General features: G+C 45.0%; 1 protein-coding gene across 3 annotated transcripts in view; it reads right to left on the minus strand.

Moving 5' to 3' along the window:
• RBM6 (RNA binding motif protein 6) overlaps window positions 1-21,873 on the minus strand; it is a 59,691-nt gene extending 37,818 nt beyond the window's left edge. The window contains exons 1-5 of one of the 3 annotated variants that reach the window (XM_075053417.1): window positions 21,808-21,873; window positions 16,812-16,921; window positions 13,416-14,757; window positions 12,524-12,613; window positions 11,476-11,545 (exon numbers count right to left, since the gene is read on the minus strand). In XM_075053417.1, the coding sequence (XP_074909518.1) occupies window positions 11,476-11,545; window positions 12,524-12,613; window positions 13,416-14,757; window positions 16,812-16,855 (1,546 nt within the window). In that variant the 5' untranslated portion in view covers window positions 16,856-16,921; window positions 21,808-21,873. Of the gene's footprint in view, window positions 1-11,475; window positions 11,546-12,523; window positions 12,614-13,415; window positions 14,981-16,811; window positions 16,925-21,807 lie in introns of all 3 variants that reach the window. The other 2 variants (XM_075053416.1, XM_075053418.1) reach the window with 2 other exon arrangements.
• Window positions 21,874-21,974: the final 101 nt, after the last annotated feature.

The raw sequence follows: 21,974 nt of genomic DNA on the forward strand, positions 1-21,974 counted from the left end.
TTTCTTTACCATCTTTGTACTGAACCACATCAGAGACAAGGCCATACAAAACTGTTTCATCATCAAACCCTACCAATTTTTTTTTTTATTCTGGGAGCTCTTTGCACACTGTTCTAACAACACAATCCTGACTTTGCACACTTGCCTTTATAACGAGACTCCAATTTGAATCTAGCTCCTCCTCTACCTCACATAGGAATTTATTCCCCTTCCCCATATTATTTTAGTCAATATAATTACACTAGAGGAAAATTTATCAATCTGGGTGCTTTTCAGCTCAGTGAAAGACAGGCCAGCAGGACGCCATCTGTGGTGGAATGCAGCTAAAGCCTTCTTACATGAAGTGGGCACCTGGAACTAGAGGTATGGTTTCAGCTGGCAGGATAGACAGAACCAAATTCACCCAGCTGTTCCCATAGCATCCATTCTGCTCTGCAGTTCTAGCCACACTAAATCACATTTTGAAAATGAAGCAGTTCTCTCTGCAGAAGAGAGCTGCTCTCCAGGAGCAGTGCTGCCCCTTGCTGGGAGACTGTTTTGCATTCTGGGCAGACACCTCTGCTACTTCACAACACAGCGTGCACGCTCACATGGTACATTTTAAAGTCTTATTCAAATCCAGAACTCTAGTCACTTCTTTCCCTCCTGTTTAGAAAAGGGCTGCATGAATGATATTTGTCAGCCTGTAAGCCTCCCGATTCCCCTTCGTGGAGAGGATTTTTGAAAGCTGCTGCAATCAGCAAGCCAGGATCAGCAAGCCAGGATCAGAGCACTCTCTTATGTCCATGTGCATATGAAGTAGGGGGTCTCCTGACAGACAGAAAGCAAGATTGGAGAATTTTTCACTCTATTTGCTCTACAATGAGAGGCAGTTTACGTCCCAGTCCTCGTGAAGTGAATGAGTGGTTTAGACACGGATTTAATCCAGCATGACACAACTGAGAGTGCAACACTGAATGTTATACGTAGATACAAAAGCTGAGATGCTTGGAGGAATGTACACTAGAGGATCGTTCCAAGCATTACATGGAGACAATTAAGGGGAAGACCAGTACATTTCTCCTTCTGCACTTTCTTACCTCTGCCCTCTCCCACCAAATTCAACCCGCCCTAATAAGCATAGCTGCAGTAACATGTACAATGAGAACTAAAACCAGAAACTGTGGCCCCATATCCTGCCAAAAAGCAGCTTCAGACCAGATGTTCAGCTCTTGTGGTCAGGTTGCAGAGGGACGCAGCATTCTGCATTTCACTACAAGCTGTCCTTGCACAGACAGCACTGAAGTAGTAATGCAAGAAGAGAGCAGCCTGGAGCCCCTGCTCCACCCCAAACCGCTGATGAAGATCTGCAGGGGCTTGACATTTTCCTCCACCCCCAGATCCAGCCCTTTGCGCAGATCTGACAAGCAGGCTCAGTATGTGAGAACTACAGAGTAACATCAGTCTTGGATGGTATGGCACCCCTGCTCTGTCCCCCTTCCCCCAGCTCCACCAGAGACTCCTTCCATTTTAGACCATGATGGCAAGGAGGCCTGTAGAACAACAGTGCTGCTATAGAGCATCTTCAAAACGCACTGTTTTCTGATTTTTTCCGTGACCTGCAATAATCACATTACACAGAGCACAATGCTTGAAAAAAAACTAAGTGACTTCAGGCTAGCTCTAAAGGGGAAGCAGCTAAAGAAGCTCCTGCCACCAACTGTTGTGCCTCTTCCCTGCCTCCTCTGTAGGGCTGGTTCAGCTCTTTGTGTCAGCTGCTGAGCTTGCATATTTTTATTTCTGAAGCCTTCGGGCAGTTTGCCTGTCAGAATGTAGCAGTTCAGCTGCTGTTAGCAGAAGTAGGACAGGGGATTTTGACAGAGGCAGGGGGCCAGGCACTTAATGGCAGGAACTGGCACAACAGGCATCCCAAGGTAAACTGTCCTCCCCTTGTGAATGAGAGCTCTCAGACACCCACTGGTATTCTTCAGGTCATAATAGTAAAACCAAAGTGATCAAACCAGCAAAGCAAAATCACCAACCAAAAAGGTGGCCCAAATTCATATGCAAGGTTTCACGTGAAGATGTAAATCCTGGTATCCTCTTAATTCGATCCTTCACTTACTGATTAATACAATACTACAGTTTCAGGATCCACAAAAAAGTAGAATGGAATAAGAGGTGCTTTATGTTTTGGCAGAAGTACATGTAATCAACACAGACTCTGTCAAAAAGGAAAGAAATCAGTATTTCCCCCCACGCAACCTCTGAACATGTTACAGCATAGTTACACTGTCCAAATGAACTCTCCAAGAGGAACAGTCCTCCAACACCTGAACTCATCCGGATTTTGGCCCCGGCATAGCCATAAAACACACATGTCCTCATCTCACCCTGTGTTTTAGGTCAACTGTGTAAAAGAACTTCTCTACCTTATTTAACTACTTCCTCTCAGCTGCGCAAGTCTACAGTACCACAGGCTGTATACGATGGGTAGGAGGAGAACAGAAGGAGAGCATGCACACAAAATCCAGAGAACTTCTGTTTTCCCTTAAGTGTTTCTATGTATACACAATTCTTTATGGATGTTCCCAAAGCAAGCTCAGTTGTTTTCTGCACTGAAAATGGGCAGGATCGCTTAATACTTAGGAGTAAGGACACATGTAGAGCTCCAGGAAGCTGTTCTGCAAACATTTGAATAAGGAATATCTTGCCTCTGAAACAGATGTGTTTTAGTGAAGTGAATTTTTACAACAAGTAGCAGGTCCCTGTTAGCATGCCATGGTTTGGCTAAAAATCCTGAAAGCCTGACTTAAAATTACTGGGTTTTGGCTTCAGAAAAAAAAAATCAAAGACTTGGGATTTAAAATAAGACTTGTTTCTATACACACATGGTTTCTACTGAACAACTGACACATAGTAATGTGTTACTTCATGATAGTTTGTTATGTCAAAGATCTAAATAAAGGAAAACCATAATGTTGTTCTGATAGCAGCTCTAAGCAGTGTGAAGACATCAAAAAAATATCTCTGGAGTTTTAGGAGGCCAAATGAAAAGATCACGTAACGACAGCAGCCCTGCCTATGCCAAACCAAAGATACTTTCGGAAAGAAGGCATGATGGCAACATGACAACGGCATCCAATTCGAGAGGTGATCCAGCTCCTGGATTCTAGGAACACGCATGCAGTAAGTCACATTACTGCCCACCCCTACAAGCTTAAGGCATTAGGTAACCTTGTCATAGAATCATTTAGGTTGGAAAAGACCTTTCAGATCAAGTCCAACCGTAAACCTAACACTGCCAAGTCCACCGCTAAACCATGTCCCTAAGTGCTACATCTACATGCCTAACTCCATGGTGAACCGTCACCTGCCTTCTCAAAAACAACTGCTACAAAAGCCCTGTCTGCTGCGGTGCGATGTGAACATGTTCTCTCTCCTCTGGCCTGTAAAGTAAGAAGATGGCCTCCTATTACAGTAACTCTGTATAACAGGTTGCCAAAAGACACTATGCTAAACTGGACAGCTGGGCCAACTGCAACCGTGGTGGAGGTCCCTGCATCTGCCAGATGGGGCCAAGCAGCCTGAGGGCAGAAGATGATAACGATGGAGTCTCCAGAGGCAGAGAGCTTCCCAACCATCCCAACAACAATTCACTTGTGTTTTTTTCCTGTAGGATGAGACAGAACTACCACAGAAGAAAAGCATCTGCAGTTTTGGGCATTCCTAGGATGCGGCAAGATAGCACATTAAAGCAGAGCCATGGCCAGCCTGCTGAAGCAAGGACATTCTTGCTGCATGCTCTCTCCAGAGACAGCATGGCAGAGCAGAGTGCAGGTGGGGAAATTCTCTACAGAGTTTCATCCATGTGAGAGAAGAAAGTTCTATTGCTTCAAAGACAACTACAGCATAAAGTATGGAGTGAATATGAAAGACTTCTGTGTCCCTTGAAGGAATCTCACACACCGACCTTTGCACAGCTCAGGCAGTGGAGACAGAATTTTGCACACTGTTCTTGGAGAATCTGTTATTCCTTGGTCGACAGTAAGAGCCACCTCATCTGTGGGACATTTTGGCAACATGCCCATAACCCCATGCACAAGTGTTTCTGTTTCCTCTAAGGAAAGATGCAGGTGTAGGTCATCCATACTAAAGAGTGAAAACCTCAGCACAAGAAAATACTGGAAAACACAGGGCCTTCTCTGTATCTCTACACTATTACAGTGTACTATTATTAGCAGGCATAATGCACTTGATGCTTCCAAGAAGCCAGGAGCTCCTGAACATGCACAGTAGCAGCTGTATCTGTGCTTACACAGTGAGTCCTGCCACTGCAGTGAGGATGGGCAACAGCGTAGTGCCTTCCGTGGCGAGCAGAGAAAATAAAGCTGTCCGCACAGTCTAAAAACTTGGAGGGCAACACCGCAGCACGGCAGGGAATGGCAGCAATCTATCTATGCTAACACAAGCTCAGAAGCCAAAACCGAGAGCTCTCTCGATACCAGCTGGTGGATTCTGAGCATCCATAAATATGTCAGATCTCTTTACTGCACAGATAAATTGGTCTTCAGAGCTACTAAAGCTGAAAAGCTGTACCAGAAAAGCTTGCTGTTGAATACTAAACAGGACAATCTGCAACAAGCCATATCCCCAATTCCTTTCAAAAGCCAAGCATTTACAAGCCACACCTGGCTGCTGGAAAGAGGCCTGTCACTTCATACTGTCCCTTTGTATAAAAAAAGTGCACTCTTACGTTTCATTCATGACAGCGCTGCAGAAGAAAACAGCACCGAAACCACAGGATGTGAAATGCAGCTATATTCTGAAAGCTAGAGCACCACAGTCCATCCTCCCCCCTCCATTCAGAAAGGACCTGCCTGAGATGCCCTCAAAGGCAGACACATGCAGCCCCATAAACTACAGGAACTACAACAGGCAGAGCCCCAAATAGCTGTCAACCCTTCCTGGCCCAGAAGGAGGGTAGTTTGTACAGCAGCGCAGAGGAACAGAGGGAAAAACCCACAACACTAAGATCGTACACACTGTAGCTTTATTAAAGACAAAGTATTACATTATATTTGTACAGAAACGTGGAATCCAAGGAAGGCTGGAGCCAATGCAAAACTCCAGGAGAGGACTGGAAGCTGCATACCTGGGAAGGTGTTGCAGACAGAAACTTGGTTTTAAAGTGCTGCTAATATCAACCTGGTCTCCAGGATGTATCATCTGTCATTTAGCAGAAATGACTCAGAAAAGCAATCGATGCAATAATGTCAGCACACTGTGAAAAGCCTTGAAGTTTTGTGCTGGAGATGCAAAAAGGGTGAGCACATTTGTAAAAATGGTTACAGGGAGAAGGATTCTGCATGTCAAAAAGGCTGTGAGCATGTTTTATGGATGAATGTGTTTGTTGCCTTTTCTGTTGAACAGGCCCTATAACCCTGAACCAAGGTTGATCGCTATCACAAACACCGACTTAAAACAGATTTGTACTTCCTATTTCCTAAGCTACCACATCACAGATGAGCAAAGAAGGGCAAGAGTGCCTTTTACTTCTAAAAGACAATGCACTACTGCCATGAAATCAAGCAAGACTAGCCAAAAGCCTACTGCCCACACAGCTGGGAAAACTGGCAAGGGCTGGTATTGATGGCCATGGACTAATTCCAACTAAGTGCTTTTTTAGGTCCTCACCAGACTATTCTGGCTACAAAAAAGAATCAATTGCTTCATGCACATGAGTGCTGAAGATACTTCCCCAGCTTCTGAAAGGTGAGCCCCTGCAGACTGAAGAACTCTGCTGATGAGCGGGTGATCTGGTCATGCCTCAAGAGGAAACTCCGTGTGCTACAGCATCTTGTGAGCTCACGGATGATCACTTCAGCTCTCAACAAGTGCCCAAGATCTGCATGCCTTTATTTGTGGCTGATGCAGTAGAGTGGGCCGCACAATCTTCACTGTGCAAAGCATCAAACACAGCAACAGGAGATTACTCTTCCTGTGGTGCATCAGCACCAGCCTTGGTGGTGAGCCAAGCTGTCTTCTGTATAATTAGCGCAACAGGTGAGATGCACCTCTGTGCCACAGTGTGTATTAGAGATCTCACATCAACCCACACCATGTTTTTTGTACCAAACCAAAGAATTTAAGTCCTTGTGGGATCTACTCCTAATCAAACTCCAGAGGGTTGGTGCCAAGCCCTCTTTCTGAGGAAGCCACTAGCTGGCCAGAAATTCACCCTTCAGAGGGGTTTCCCCTAGGGCACTGCATCACTCCTGAAAGGAAACAAAAGGTCTCAGTTTAGCACAGTTCTGCTGCACACTTCCAGAAACATCCCCTCCCCATGCAGAGCAGCAGCTCAGGTCTCCAGCCCTACCTATGGTTGGAAGCTGCAGCACGACAGCACCCATGGCATGCAGGAGCTGGGGATAAGCACAGTATTTCACCAGTGCTTCTGACCTCCAAGAGCATTGCTAGCCCAAACCCCACCCACACGTACAGCTACAGCGAGGGAGCTAAGACTCAGTTATACGTGGGCCAGACAAATGCGTAGCCATGCCTGCTACCACAGCAGGAGCTCTGCTTTAAGGAAGAGGAAATCCCACTGCCCTAGGATGCACTCCAGCCATGGAGAATGGAGAACTTATCCCTAATATGGAGGGGTGCGCCACTCAAAAATCTGTACTGATTTTTCCATCATTAAGTGTAAACTTTTGGACCTTAGATTATGAGTTTTAGCAAAATGCAACGCTAAAGAATACAATTTTAAATTTCAGAGGCTTCCTGAAATATTCCTGAAACTAACAATTCACTGTTGTGATATAGCAGATAAGACAGCACTTAGAGGAAAAAAAAAGAGCACCTTTTAAAAGTTTATCTAAGGAGCTTATTAATATTTAACAGGGCAGCAATATGGCAGAGCTCTGTGACTACAAGCAAGGTAATCCAGTTTCTTCTAGGGCTTGGCCAAGGCAGTTTAAGTTTAACAAAGGGAGGGATAAGGGGGGCAGTTCCAAGCACCACATAAGGGCTGGGTCTGGAGAAATGGAACAAAAATTAAATGCTAGTGCAAGAAGGTGGCCAAGCAAGCAATAAAGTATGTTTGGTGCCAATAGTACTTGCTAAAAATAAAGCTTTTCAAAACAGAGCAGGCAGCTGCCATGAAGTAGCTTCTAGGTTAGTCACACTTTCAGGTTAACTACATTTCCTGCATCTACCTCCACCACAGGATGCCTGTCCTTTAGCATCAGCCACCTGTATCCATGTGGACATCCCTCTGGCCCCAAGCACTACTGCTGTTCAGAGAACTCCTCCCTGCTCCAGTCATCCCATTTCCATGGCTGCTTTGCTCCTCAGGAGCGCAGCATCGTGCTCCACATCCCCACCCTGGCTTCAAAAGTGAGTATTCAGAAGGGTCATAAGTGGGTTAACAAACCCAAATTCCCAATTTCTGAAGTGCTGCATTAATTTAGAGGGTACATAAAGGGGTTGGGGTAGACCTCACCACTCCTTCTGATCGCACTCCAGCTCACCTGGTCCCTCCAGGTCTGCTTCACAGAGCTCCTCTCTGCACATGCTGCTCTTCATCTCAGTTAGTGTGTCCATTCTACAGCAGGCTCTCCCAGCTCAGCAAAAACTCCTCTCGGTTCCCCAGATGGGCTTGTAGAGTAAGCTAGAAAAGCCTCATGGGCTGCCAGCAATTTCTCAGGCTCGCTTTCCCTGAACAGCTTTTCCCAACTGGTGGTACTAACCCTAACATGAATCCTGGTTGGAAAACACATGTTCTAAGCTTGTCCCACTGCAGACTGTGTCCAGGAGAATAATTTGAACAGGATGCTCAGAGTACGCTTCATGTTTTCACCTATTACTTGGACATCGTTGCAGCATCTTTTAAGGGTGAACGACTCATCATAAGCAGCCCTTTAAGATAAAGATAGCTCTGTGTGCTCTCTTCTCCAGGCCATACGTGTGTGTTCAGCCAAAGAGTTCTGTGCATATCAGACACTCAAGATGATATCTCAGACTTGGCTTATGTTTGACATTAGTCAGGAAAGTAGAAATAAAGCTTGATGAGATTCAGGCAGGAGGTAAGTTTAAAATATGATCAAAATCAAAACCAGGACAAGGTGTGTTCATGTTAGATTCCTCAAAGCCCAAAAGGTATTGGTTTCGAGTTCCTGGCAGTCAGCACCAACGCAAGCGCACACACAGTAATAGGGGAATGACAGACACCGTGCCACGAGTAGGCTGGTGCTGTTACATGCTGCACTAACAGCTCCACAGAAGGAGGCCCACACTGTAAAGCCACATGAAAGCCTTGACCCCAGCAAGCAGAAATAAGTACCTTCAGATGGGACTGGGGAGCTCACAAGCCATTCCTGACAACCCCTACTCAGAGAGCTGCTGACAAGTCATCACCACTAGTATCTCCCGAAGCAGCAGCACATCCGCGGCTCTGCCTCCACATGAGGCAGCAAGAGGCACCAGTAGATACTGCATACTAAAGCAGTCGATGGTCTTTGAGAAGATTCCACTATCACCTCAGGGTTAACCCTTTGTAATGATTAATTGAACAGACATGACGAAACACACTTCAAAAGGCAAGCTGAAAGATAAGCCAACAATCTAATACAGTTATTTCTGCCAAGGCTTATACGTTACATTGGAAGAAGTCCTCTTCCCCTCACAAATGGATCTGATACTTTCAGTCTGAATATACACACATCAATTCAAAAATCTAACTGACGGAAATTACAAGTTAACCTTGTGTATACTAATACTATAAAGCCTGACTTCAATATTTTATCACTGGCTGTAAATATATGCCTTTTTGATTTAAACAGAATTACTATGCCATTTCTTAACATCTCTCCTTTCACTACCTTGTTTAAAATCTAGCCACCACTCCAGTCTGTGGGGTTCAGAGACAAAATAACCTAAAGAATAAACAGCTTGCATGTGTACCAAAATCACACCAGGTATATTAAGAACAGTGTTCCATGCTCAGCACAACCTTTAGTGAAAATATGCTTCCCTTAGCACATACGCAGTATGTAAAAAGAAAGGGCTTTATAAAGAAGTTGAGCTGCTTTTTCCAAGAAAAATCAACCATATATTTTCCCCCAAAACAGAAAGAGTCTTGTCAAAGCTCATACAGTGGAACCATCACATTGAAACTGCTGAGATAAGCTTTATGATAAGCATTATCTTTTTGTGAAACTGATCCGAACCTCACTTATTTTGAGTTAATTGCATGTTATTTGTTATGGTTGTTATTGTTCTCCAACAGCTGCAGGCATTCTTCTCTCAAACACACTCAACATGCATACTCATGATTAATGTTATTTTTAACATTTCTGGACAGCACTCAAAAATATACAACCCACTCAGACAGGCTTAGCATGCACTCTTCTGAGCCAGGCTGCCGTCGTCCCATTGAGCTGATAACAGCAATGCAGCCAGTGGGCCCAGGTGTATCCAAGGTGTAATCCGGCAAGTTTGCTTTTAATTCTTATGAATATTTACATACACACCCCATCATAAAAGCATTGTTTAGCCCATGACTGGCCTCTAGTTTCAAACAGGCTTAGAAGTTAATATGAATTCAATTTCACACACTTCTCTATAGGATGACCTAATGCGAAAAGCTGGATTAAATTTACTACAGCTTCTAGTTACTCAATTTGAAGAAGAAGTTTTCACAATTCAGGAAGCTTTTACTGTCCTAGATGTACCCATCTTGCGTAAGAAGGATCAGAAAGCTGTTTAAATTAGCAGCTGCATTTGCAGCCTCAGGACATAATGCAAAACAAAGTCTTTGGAGCATCCACATAACCTAGAATAGTGCTACACTGCTTAAATTACTGATGTTGACTGGACAGAGTTAAAGAACAGCTTTAAATAGCTCATAAAATATGAGCTAATTTTAACTTCATTCTTTCCCCTCCCACAATGGCCAGAAAAACTTAAAAAAAACCCAACTTCGCAGCCGATGAGACAGACTGAAAGAAAATGCAGCTTTTAGAGGTAGAGCAGAAAACTGCAACCCTCTTATTACATGTGACCACCAGCAGATACTAGGGCTTCTGCATGTAAGTTCAGACACTGTTTCTCATCCTGAGTAGCCTGTGAAATGGGGAATAGGAAGGAGGAGACAACGGTTCTCTAACGAGGGCAGTAAGTCCTAATAACATACACAAGAGACCTATGAAGAGATTCCCAGTTCAAATTGATTTATTACTGAAATGTGATGTGTTTCAGAAAAAAAAAAAACACACCCTGACAAATCACATCAGCACAGGTGAAAAACGAGCATGTTGCAATTATTGGGTTGCAGTCAGTGTTGTGCAGGTGATGACAGCCATGCTGTACTATGCTTAGAAAAGAGGAAAGGAAGCAAGAAAGATTGACTGTGTCCCTTAAGCCCTGCTTGTTGGGCCAGACTAGATTATGTGACACAAGGGTGTTCTTTAGTTCAAAGGTTCACGAGAAGGTTGTGAAATCTCCTTTGACAGCTTCCAGAAACAAAAATATACTTGAGAAATACCCAACTGCCCCAGTTTCTCTCCCCAGCTACTAAACACATAGGAAGCCTTTATAGAATATATTGACATCAAGAATTCCAGCTGCTTCACATGCAACCCGTACTGGTAACAGGAAAAAGCACTGATGAAGGTAGAAGTCTCTGCTTTCCTATGTTTAAAAAAAAAAAAAAAAAAAACCAACCACAAAAAAACACCCCAAACCAAAACCCCAACAGTTTCCAGGTATTTCCTACAGTATTATCCAAACCAGTCCCCAGGACTCACCCTGCATTTCCTACCATCGCACATCTTTGTTCCAGTACAACTTTCTCACAAAGCAGCCTTGTAAAATATTTCTTTCTTCAGAATCCTATACATACTGATCAGAAGTACAGCAAAACTTTATCCTTTGAATGAGGAAGATCATCCAGACCCAGTATTTGGATATTTGCTTGTAAAACTTACTTTTTCTTTTTTTAACCTGTCTTCATGTCTAAGAAGGGTAACAGTTTCATGTTACTGAAGGAGAAATGTTAGGATGGATCAGGTTTCCTGAGGACACTGCGCAGGACACATTCCACAATAAGACCATCTCAAAAACAAGATGTAGAATAATCCAAAAGGATTTAATAATAATTTTTAAAAAATCTATTGAGGTATTAACCTGCTGTCCCATGTCAGTATTGACTTTATTCTTGATGGCTATTAGAACAGCCTTACTGTTTTTCCTGCTGCTCCTACATCTCTCTACAGGCACCAGGACACATGCTTTACCTCCAAAGTAGCAGTGAGCACAGCCATCAGTTTTGAAGACAGGAGGACAAACTACAAAACTCAGTGGGCATTTTCATTCAAAAATACCTGCAATTATGTCACCAAAGATTTTAACCAAACTGCCTAAGTGAGTATCGGTGTAAAAAAGTACCCTTTTGTAAACTTGAAACTAGAAGCACTGGAAAAGCATTCTCACCTGAACTGTAATCTTTCAGTCGCAAGTCCTTCACAGGTGTCCCATCAGGCCCTCGGAAAGCATTGAGAATCTACAGGAAAACCAAGATCCACTTCAGTCTCCAAAACCAAACCTCGAAAAGTGAAGCACTTGCTAACACACATTTCTTTCTCCCCAAGACTTCTTTTCTTTCTAGCTACAAACCAACACATTTTACTGATTAAGTTACAGCAGTACCTGAGAACTGTTCATTGAGTTTTGGGAAGTATTTTTGGTGTTTGTTTAAGCACCATTTACATCACAATTCAACTGTACAAAGGTTTATTATGCTGGTCTCAGCCAGACAGTTCACCTCTGATCCTGATCTAAGGTCAGAGATATCTTAGTGCCTTTCAAGAAAATCAAGGGACATGGGGTGATTGTTCTGAGTCTTATCATCCTCTGATGGACAAAGTTTCTGCCATGAGTTCTCCAATATCAAGCCTCAGAAGCTCTGATCATAACAGCTAACCCCAGCAAAAACTATTGCACATAGGAGTTCTCATGTCTGGAAATGCCACCAAAAAAAATCCTAATTCAAAGTGGAAGGTTTTGGAAAGGGAGCTTCTTTCACCTTGTAGCCTAAATTATTTTGGGGCTTTTTTTTTTACTAAAATCAGCAGTAGCAGCAGACATCTTTTCCATCTTTATAAGATCTTATTTAAGCAATTTCAAGTAACTAAGAATGAACAAGTTCACTTTGACACTACACAGTTACCAAAATGTAGTAACAAATTAATAACAATATTTGGTATATATAAAGCAATGATGGAAGTAAGGCATGTTAAAAAGAGTCTGGAGTCAAGGCTTTTAGCCATCAACACCCCACATGTGACTGCAGAAAAACTCATCACCTCCAGACTCCCCAAAACCCGGAATAATCAGATAAAAGATAACATTGCAATGACTTCTAAATCTGGATTTTCCCCTAGGAAAATGACAGACCATCTGAACTACATTAACCAGGCTTAAAAATGTTACTTTTAGAAACCCTTGATAGAAGTTTTTGGGTTAAAAACATTCCACTTACATCATCCTTTGTGGCAGTTTCAGGCACTCCTCCTAGCCGAATGAGCTTGCTTGGCTTTACGTATTTGGGACAGGTCCGGTAATCTTGGTCCTTGAGTTTACACAATCAAGATGTTTTTTACAAATGAGATACGCTAGCTCACAAGAAGACAGTAACAAAATAAAGCAGGGTATAATTCAAAGGCAAAGGCCCATAAGCAGACTAGCTCAAATCTTTAACCACAGGCACTGTTTAAGATTCAGAGCTCTGGAGGACTAGTATTGCTAGATTTTTACATGCTCGTTGAGCTGTACCATGAGATCTAGGTCCAGGAAAATAAAACAGGCAAATCACCTCTCTCTGCTTTCCAGCAGTGGTAGATTCAAATTCAATAGTAGCTATTAACTCAGTAGTTACCGTTACCTTCAGATTTCAAAGTTAACTCTGAAGGATAACAAAGCATGCATGAGAACAGCTGTACTGTTCTACACAGGTCCACCCAAGCCAGTAGCTTCTCTCTGGTAGTGCTCATAAGCAATGTTCAGAAGAAAATAACATAGAATGGTTACAACAAAGTAAATTCTAATATAACAAAATAAGTTATTCTGTATACTATTTCCCCCAACACCCTCCCTCTGTCTGGTCATATTCAACTTGGGGACTTCCTGTACCAAATCTGGTTCTACGTATTTAGCAATTCTCAATTGCTAAATCACATTTCTCTTGAGAAGAAAGTATTTCTGAGATAGAAAGGGTGCCCATTAAAACAACCTGGAGCCTGAGGATGATCTCGGAGAAGGACAGTGAATTAGGATAGAACTGATAGGATATGAACAGAAGACTCCTTCCCAGCTCCTTCCATTCTTTGGCCAACACGCACTTAACAGAAACATCAATTGACAAAACTACCTACCTGAAGGCTCTTATAGGGCCTAGAATCTTTGCTGGGTTTTCCTTCTGAAAAGGACTTGCCATGTTCATAATCAAACATCTGATGCCCTGGCAGACGGTGATCCACATCGCGATACTCGATGTTTCGGTAGTCAGTATCTTGCCTTCCAAGGAAATCCAGGCCACCTTCACCCTTTAACCCAAGATCAGAATCGGATCTTTGCTGCTGCTCCCCCCCAGAAAGCTGCTGCTGTTGCTGCTTGTTAGCAAAGGTCTGAGGTTGCTCCTCTTGGTCCTGAAGAGTAGGAAGAGGTCCACGGCTATTCTGAAAATTGTGTGAGGTGTCATCTTCAAGACCCAGTCCAAGTGATTCCTCTTCTCTGGCTGGTGCTTCTGAATGTTGAAATTCTCCTTTTTGGCTACCAAAGGGAGTTCTATCTAGACCAAGTGCAGACTCCTCTCTCTTGCTGGTGCTTAAACCAGAGCCCTCTCTTTCTGCTAAAGGTACAGTAGATTGGTTGCGCCTAAAATCTACAAGGCTTTGATCCACAGGAGGCATTTCCCTATCTGAAAAGTCCATAGGAGGAGCCACATCTCTGCTCCTAAAATCCTGATCAGATCGGGACCTGTGCCTGTTTCTGAAGTCTGACGATGGTGCATTTCTGTTTCTGAAGTCCAAATCAGAGGTGCCCACACCCCTGAAGTCCAAATCAGGTACATCCCTATTTCTGAAGTCTGAATAGGAATGCTCTCTGCCCCTGTAGTCTAACTCAGGCACATCTCTTGCCCTAAAGTCTGCATGAGATCCATCTCGACCTCTGAAGTCTAGATCAAAAGACCCCCTTCCCCGGAAGTCTGATGGAGGTTCATCTCTGCCCCTGTAATCCATATTATGTGCTTCCCTATCCCTGTAGTTCATACGGAATGTCTCCCTGTTCCTGTAGTCCACTGAAGGAACATCCCCACCTCTGAAGTCCATAGGTGGCCCTTCTCTCTCCCGGAAGTCTCCAGAATACATATCCCTGCCCCTATACTCAGAAGAGGGTGGCTCCCTACCTCTGAAATCCATCTGAGACTCATCTCTGCCCTGGAAGTCAGATGGTGGGAAATCTCTGCCCCTGAAATCATGGTGCCCCTCCCCGCCTCTGAAGTCACTACGTGGTCCATCTCTAGCTCCAAAGCTGAAAGAAGGTTCCTCTCTGTTGGCAAACTGAGGATTGAGGAGGCCTGTGAGTGCCTGGATATCAAAAGGAAGTGATTCTCTGCCAGAGAAGTTGCCAGAGTGTCTTTCTTGAGCAAGACTATCAAGGGAAGGAGGATATTCCCTGTTCCACCCGGGAGCAAACCTTTCTTCTTGGCTCCCACTGTAGAAATAAAGACAGTATTATTCATAACGTGCTTAGAGTCTGAAATCTACACAGCAGCACATTCTTCTCTAAACTTTATAGAGTTGTGTAACAGTCTAAGATCCGCAGAAGATATTGATGTTTGGCAGTTTAAGATGAGGCAGCATACGACAGATGTGAGAAAGTAAACTTGGGTGCTCCCATTTCAGCACAATTTCCAGAAGCACTCAACAGGGAATACCTGCAATATTAATGGGTTAATGATGGTAGCAATCCACATAGTCCTGCACTGCACACAGCTCTGCAGCTGTTCAAGGTTCCACCAGCTGGTGTGTTTGTTTGTTCGTTAGCATCACCAGCACACGCCTGCAAGGAACCACTTGAGCTTAAGCTCTCCGGGCAGTATTACAAACAGCTAACTTAACACGTCATCCTGAGGCACATAAAAGCAGAGGTTACCAAACATGCTCTATTAACATACTACAGAGACTCATTTATGCTTCCTTGTGCTGGAGTCTAAACTGGCAAAATGCTGAAAGCTATCAGTTCAGACTTCAAGGATGCCTCACAGGAATATGCCAACAATCAACATTCAAGATGATCCTGTGCTTGTGCCTCCAGACTGGCTGTTTTACACCGAGTTTACAACACTATAGCTATGAGCTCTCCTGATACCTGCATAAAACCACTCAGGAAGAGGTTTCCTCTTAAGACGGTTTTTCAAAACCCAGTGAGGTTTCTTTTGTTTTTCTTTTGAGATGGAGCTACCTGATTTTTCATCTAAGCGAGGCTCCAATACATTTTCAAAAAACCAGAATAATAAAATATCAACACATTTTAAAATAACACCAAATGCTACCCAAATCAGTGGTCATTTCCTTAGCAACTACAGCAAGTCGTGTTGTTCTTCAAGTTTCACTCCAGAATCACTCACCAACAGAATGCAAGGTGACATTTGCATAGTTAATCAAACCATATACAGACTTCCTAAGCTACATGCCCCTCTTTCACCACCATGTAGAACAGTAATTAAAATTGGTTCAAGGTTAGAATTCCCCACCCAACACAGTAAAGAATGATGCCAATAAAATCCCCTTAAAAATCAACAGGACAGCACTACTGATATTGTCACAAAACACAATCACTCCCCTCATCAATACCGTTAAGACATGTTCTGGAGGATACTGGTTTTCAGAGCTCAAATGTCATCAGCTTTCTCAACACATTACAGTTAGACAATTCTTTGAAGTATTCTTGTTGCAGAAACCTAAGGTATGCCATGAGAAAGTACCTTTATCATGCTGGTGTTCAAGTAACTGAGGTGGACACATAAGCAAAGGATGAAAGATTTATGCACAACAGAGGAAAACCCTAGCTTTTGGTGCCTCCATTTTTATTTTTTTTTTTTTATACCCGGAGCCCTCTTGCAAACACAGGGCCTAATAACAACCAGAAGAATGTAAACTAAGCAAAACACCAGGCTGTGCAAGTCAGTTGCATATGAACCCTTAAAACAGTTCCAGTGACATTCAAAAATGTCTTACGAGGGAGTAGCACCAAGAACATGGGGATATATGATCTACTTAAACTCATGGAGAGAACTAAACTCTCACAGTTTTCATAAAATCCTGTGTGCAATGAAAGTGACAGTATTTCTGAAGTTAAGGCAAGCACAAAGGTTGAAGAGAATCAACATCACACTATTAGGCACTTCTCTTCTAGGTCTTAACAGTGCATAGCACCAAAACCCATATGGCATATCATCACCTTAGCTTACAACAGCTAAACTAAGCATCACTAGAAAAGGTGATGTGGAGAAGGAATAGAAATACTAAAAGCAGCTGTTGTTAAAAAAAAAAAAAAGAAATTAAAAACAGAAATGCATAAAGTTACACTGTCACTTAACATGCCTATTCTTTGCCAATCACACCTAGCTCCACACAGACCTCAGAACTTTTACCAAAATAGTCTGCTTACAGGACGATGCGCAGAAATACTGACAGACAGAAAGTTCCTATGGCTTATGGTATTTAAGAATGTTGCTGAAACAAACTCTACATTCAAATGCTTACCGAAAAGACCCCATTCTGTTGCCTTGTCGATGGTCTCCCCACATTTTTATCTTGTCTGGTACGTTTCCAGAAATGGTTAATTCACTCTAAGAACACCAAGACAGCACAACCTGCTGAATAAATAACATGACAATAAGCCACAAGGCAAAGAACACATATCACATAAGAAAAACACTGCTGGTTAGAAGGGACGTGAGTAACATCTGATCAGGATCCACAAATATACAAGACCACACTCAGGCATGAATGTGTTTAATTGTTGCATTTCTCCATGTTCAAATTTGCAAGCATCAAATGACTTCTGAAATCAAACTGTCAATACGGGTGGGCAAACAATTTGATATCTGCTTTGATTAACACAAAGCTTTCCAACATACTGTGCTGTCTGACACTATTTGGAGTGCAGCTAGAAATGTGAGAACGCCACAATCTATAAACAACAAGGACCACTGCCGAACAACAGTTTGTAATTAATGTTTAATCCAAACTATTTTTGCCAAAAGCTCTTTGCTGTTTGAGGAAACGATCACTACCATTGGTCTACTATGGTTACTCTGCCCTCAAAAGTACACAGATAACAGAGTAGGCTTTGCCAATAAATCATTACAGGCACTGTTCTCCAACGCTGCCCTCATCAAGCCTAGTGCCACAAACAACACTTGCCTCAAGAGAGTTCTAAAATTTCATCTGCTTCCACCAGCGGAGAAGGTGAGGATTTCCTGGCGATTGCCAAAGCCAGGACTTGAAATGGGAACTACTTCCATCTTTCCCAAAATAAAAAAGGTTGCAGTAGAGCATAAAGCAAAATGAGGTAGCTAGCAACCTGATGGTCTCAAACTTACTCTGGCTAGTCCAGCTGCAGTGGTTCAGGAGGGCTGCCATGCCACCAGACCAAGGTTAGGAGACCTGGGACTCACATGCTCTTACAAAGCAGCTCAAAAGCAAGATTAAACTAACTGCAGTGGTTAGGTGGAACAGAAGACAGTACAGTCAGCACCAGGCCTGTCTAGAGCAGCTGATGTTGAAGAAAAGCACACAAGATCCTGTTTCTTCTTATTTCCAAAGGCCAGCGCTGCCATACGGGTGGCAGGTTGACAGAGGTTATGACAGACCTTACACCAGGGAGCGATTCCAGATGTTGCTGCCAGCAGCCGCCTGTGCCAAGGAGCTAAATGGAGCTGCCCTGCCAAGAGGGACTACCCACTGCTGCCAGGGTCCATCACCAGCCATGGGAGCCGGGGACAGCAAGGCTTGGCAGGCCTCAGCATGCAAGGGTGTGATGGCTGATGAAGGCAACCTGTAACAACCACCACTGATGCATCCACTGTAACACCATTTCCAAAGAAACAGGTTCATTCAGTTGGCCACTCAAGCCCGAGAACACTGGTCTGCTCACATTTTGCACGGCTCTTGATGCAACAAGCACCTCCCTGGTCCCAAAGATTTCCTCCACAAGCTCTATCATTTTTTTCTTTCTCAGAAGTGAATCTAAGAGAACTGACACTGTACCCTCCAGAGAGAGGACAGGCAAACAGAGGTGGTTATGGCAGTCATCATTACAGGTGGCTGTCATCAGCCAGTCCTTTTATCTACAATCTTTTGCAGCCTGCAGACATGGTGTTTCTTGTTCTTCCTTTTTGGATTTCCTCCCCCGCTCCAGTTCTCATTAAGTCAACAAGCTCACCGATGTTTAAAAAAAAAGAAATCCTTTGCCAGCTAGAAAATGTTTGGATATAATGTTCAAATTATCAGACAGGGAAAAAAATACCATTGGACTGATATCAGGCCTGGCATAGATCAGCAGAGCCATGCAGCAACATCATGAGTATGAGGTCATGGTTCAATAACACAGGCAGCAACACTGGCTCTGACAGTCCCCTGTTCAGCCTGATACGATTTGCTTCCTCCTCTCTGCCTTTGGCAATGCGCAACGTGTTAGTTGTGCCAACTCGTGCTTTTCTGGGTCTGCGCCACAAATGACCCTCCGAAGAGAGTTATATTCAACCCAGGTTATTTCAGTAGTACGGTTTACTACCCAGCGCCACAAAACAAGGTGACAGCAAACTGCAGGACAGGGACAGAAACTTCTTAGACTGGCTTCCACCAATGCCAAGATCTCCTGAAGGTACTCCCTGCTACAACTGCTCCAAAAGGCGCATGCTGTGATAAGACGCCATCAGGACTGACCCTTCAGGTAATAGCCAGCTCAGCTCCCATCTCCCTGCTCACAGGCAGACGCTGGGAGACAGGTCAGTGTGAGTAAGGCTGTTTGCCAAAGACACACCAACAGAGCCTGGGGCTGGGGCCAGGCCAACAGCAAAGCATGGCAAAAATCCACCCTCAAGTGCTAGGAACTGTGCATCAATTAGTTTTGCCATAGTTCAGTCACAACCACACATCTGAAGGAGATGGCAACAAAGGACATTTCAGAGTGACACAATAACGCAGCCGCAAAACGCACAGCGTGGTCCAGTTACTCACAGAGCCCAGATTCAGAGTTCTTTTAAGACAATAATTAGCTGTTACAATTATACTGAATATTCAGGAGGGCATATATGCATCCTGAAAGTACGCGTTACGTTTCCCTCCTCCTATCCCAGCTGGCTCTATTTCCTGGTGGCAAAGCCTCAGCTCCAGTGAAGATACAGAAGGTACAACTCAAAGGAGAGGAAGCTCTTTTGTGGTCTTAGTTCCTCCAACGACTGGTGGTCCCGCAGCCCTCTCAGCAGACACGAGAGACTGATGGAGCTCTGGACGCTCCCTGGCAATTACACCAAAGAACCTCCTCAGGCCCGTGCCCCTGCCCTCCTCAGCGCACCCCCAGACAGCCCAGCGCCTGGCACTGCCGCTCAGGGGACATTCCCAGTTCCACTTTCCAAATTGCACGTGTCAAGCCCGATGGCAGAGTCTTCTGAATCTCGTATTTCAATTTACATCATACTATGGTAAAATAATGGCCTCATACATCAGAATCATGCAACTGAGCCAGACAAAGAAACTGGCCTTCTTAAGGAATAATTAAAGATTTCTGGCAAGGGGCAGAGTGAGGAATGCCAGCACAGTCCTTGAGCATCTCCTCACCAACTTACACCCAACTTTGCACTTTGTTTTCCAAATGTGGGGGGAAAAGTAGAGAAATTGGTGATGGATTAGACAAGGTGAAGTTTCAAAGAGATGCTGTTTTCAGAAAAATACTCCGATACTCACAACTTCTCTCCAAACAGATTTTGCCAAGACTGCCAGACTTGGTATTTATAGAGCACGAGAAAATCAAACACATAACTACACACAAGACTACGCTTAAAGAACAGAGGAAGTAATTTGCTGTGGAACAACTTTCTGTGCCTAGTGAAGTTTTTGTAAGGCTGAAGAAAGGAAAAAGCCACTGTGAAATTCAAGTACTACAGGAGGTACAAAAGAAAACGTTTCTCCAAGCTACAGAAACTACAAGTAGCCAAGAAAGCCTGTTATTTCCAATGTTAAAGTTGAAGATGTCTAATCCAGAAGTGAAGAAATATCAAAACCGTGCCACTGAAGTTTGAAAGCGGAGGGAGAGAACTATTTCAGCTCTTCCAGGTGTCAGGCTGGTGGTTTGGACTTAAAAAAGGGGATGTTTGTGCTTTTCAGCTGTATGATACTTTTAAAAACATGTATTAGAAACAATTAGGTGAATCTCTAAACACACACACCCACCCCCATTACTATCCTGATCTTGCCTGTCCCAAAGGATTTCACGAGCACATTCCCAACTAGGGAGTGTTGGGAGAGACTTTCACACCACCAACGCCCTGCTGGGATAGGAAAGCATATTCCACCTTTTGCAGTGTTTCCAAAATTAATACCACACATCAGCAACACCACCAAACTCTTGGGGTGCCAATTGTTTTAAAAAACAAAACGTGAGAGGTCAGCATTATTATTCCCAGTAGTTCACAACCACTGCATTACCCGGCCTCTACCTGCCTCCAGCATGAGCCAGGCCACATCCTGCCTCCACCTAAGCCTTTATTTACAGTCCAAAATCCCATTTAGCCCATCACTGGGGATTACTATCAGCTAACATGCTCCCAGCGGCAGCCCCAATCACCTTTCTCTGCACCCCAGCATGAATGCAGCCCACTTTTTCTCCATCCCTTTAAAAACACGAGCGTTCAGAGACGCTTTATACGGACAGGCATATGACATGGTGTGAAAGAAGCCCTAATTTTGACCAGGGCCTCACAATAACAGAAAGATACCCAGAAACACCACAACCACTGACAACGACACAGAGGGCAGGCCCCAACGCTCGGCACAACCGTGCGGGACACCCCGCGGTACTCCCGTACCGGGGACCGAGCTGCCCAAGCCCACGGCCCCTGTCCCAGCTCGGGCATGGGGCTCTAACGAGGAGACTGAGCCCACAGCCGGCCGCGGAGCCAGGACCCACTTCCTCACAGCTCACAGCCGAGGCAGCCCCCTGCCTCGGGCTATCCCCCCATCTCGGGTGACCCCAGAAGAGACACAAAGACCCCCCCTCTATCCTGATGGACTCCACAGGAGGAACCCCTTGCTCCTCTATCCCAGGTGGGCCCTAGGAAGGACCTCCCCACACGCACACTCCTCTACCCCGGACAGCCCCAGGGGAAGACACCTCCCCATCCCGGGAGACCCTCAGGAGACCCCCGCCCCGCCGCCCTCTCTCGGCACTGAGACACCCCTCCCCCCTTTATCCCAGGGGACGCCCCAAAAACAGACCCCCCCCCCGACCCACCGCCTCCCCGTTCCGGGCGGCCGTACGGGAGGCTCTGCCCCGCCCCTGTACGCCGGGAGACGTCCCCGCTCCCCTCCCGTACGCCGGGAGATCCCCGGGAGCCGCCGCCGCCCCCGCTCCCCCACGCCGGCGGCCCCACGCCAGACCCCGCACCCGCGCTCCCCTCCCCAGAGCAAAAGCCCACGACCCCCGCCGCACCGAGAGGCCCCGGCCGGGCCACCGGGGCGAGGGGCCGCCCCTCACCTTCACCGCCGCCGCTCCCGCCGCGCCAGGCCCAGCGCAACCACGGCGAGAAACCGGAACTTCCGCTCCCCGACGCCCCGCGCGCGGGGCACTCTGGGAAGCGGAGTCCGGTCCCCGCCGGCCGCCGCACTACCGCTCCCGCCATGCCCCGCGCCGGCAAGGGCTAC

Source organism: Buteo buteo, chromosome 21, assembly GCF_964188355.1.
Source record: "Buteo buteo chromosome 21, bButBut1.hap1.1, whole genome shotgun sequence".
In the NCBI taxonomy this organism is placed as follows: Eukaryota; Metazoa; Chordata; class Aves; order Accipitriformes; family Accipitridae; genus Buteo; species Buteo buteo.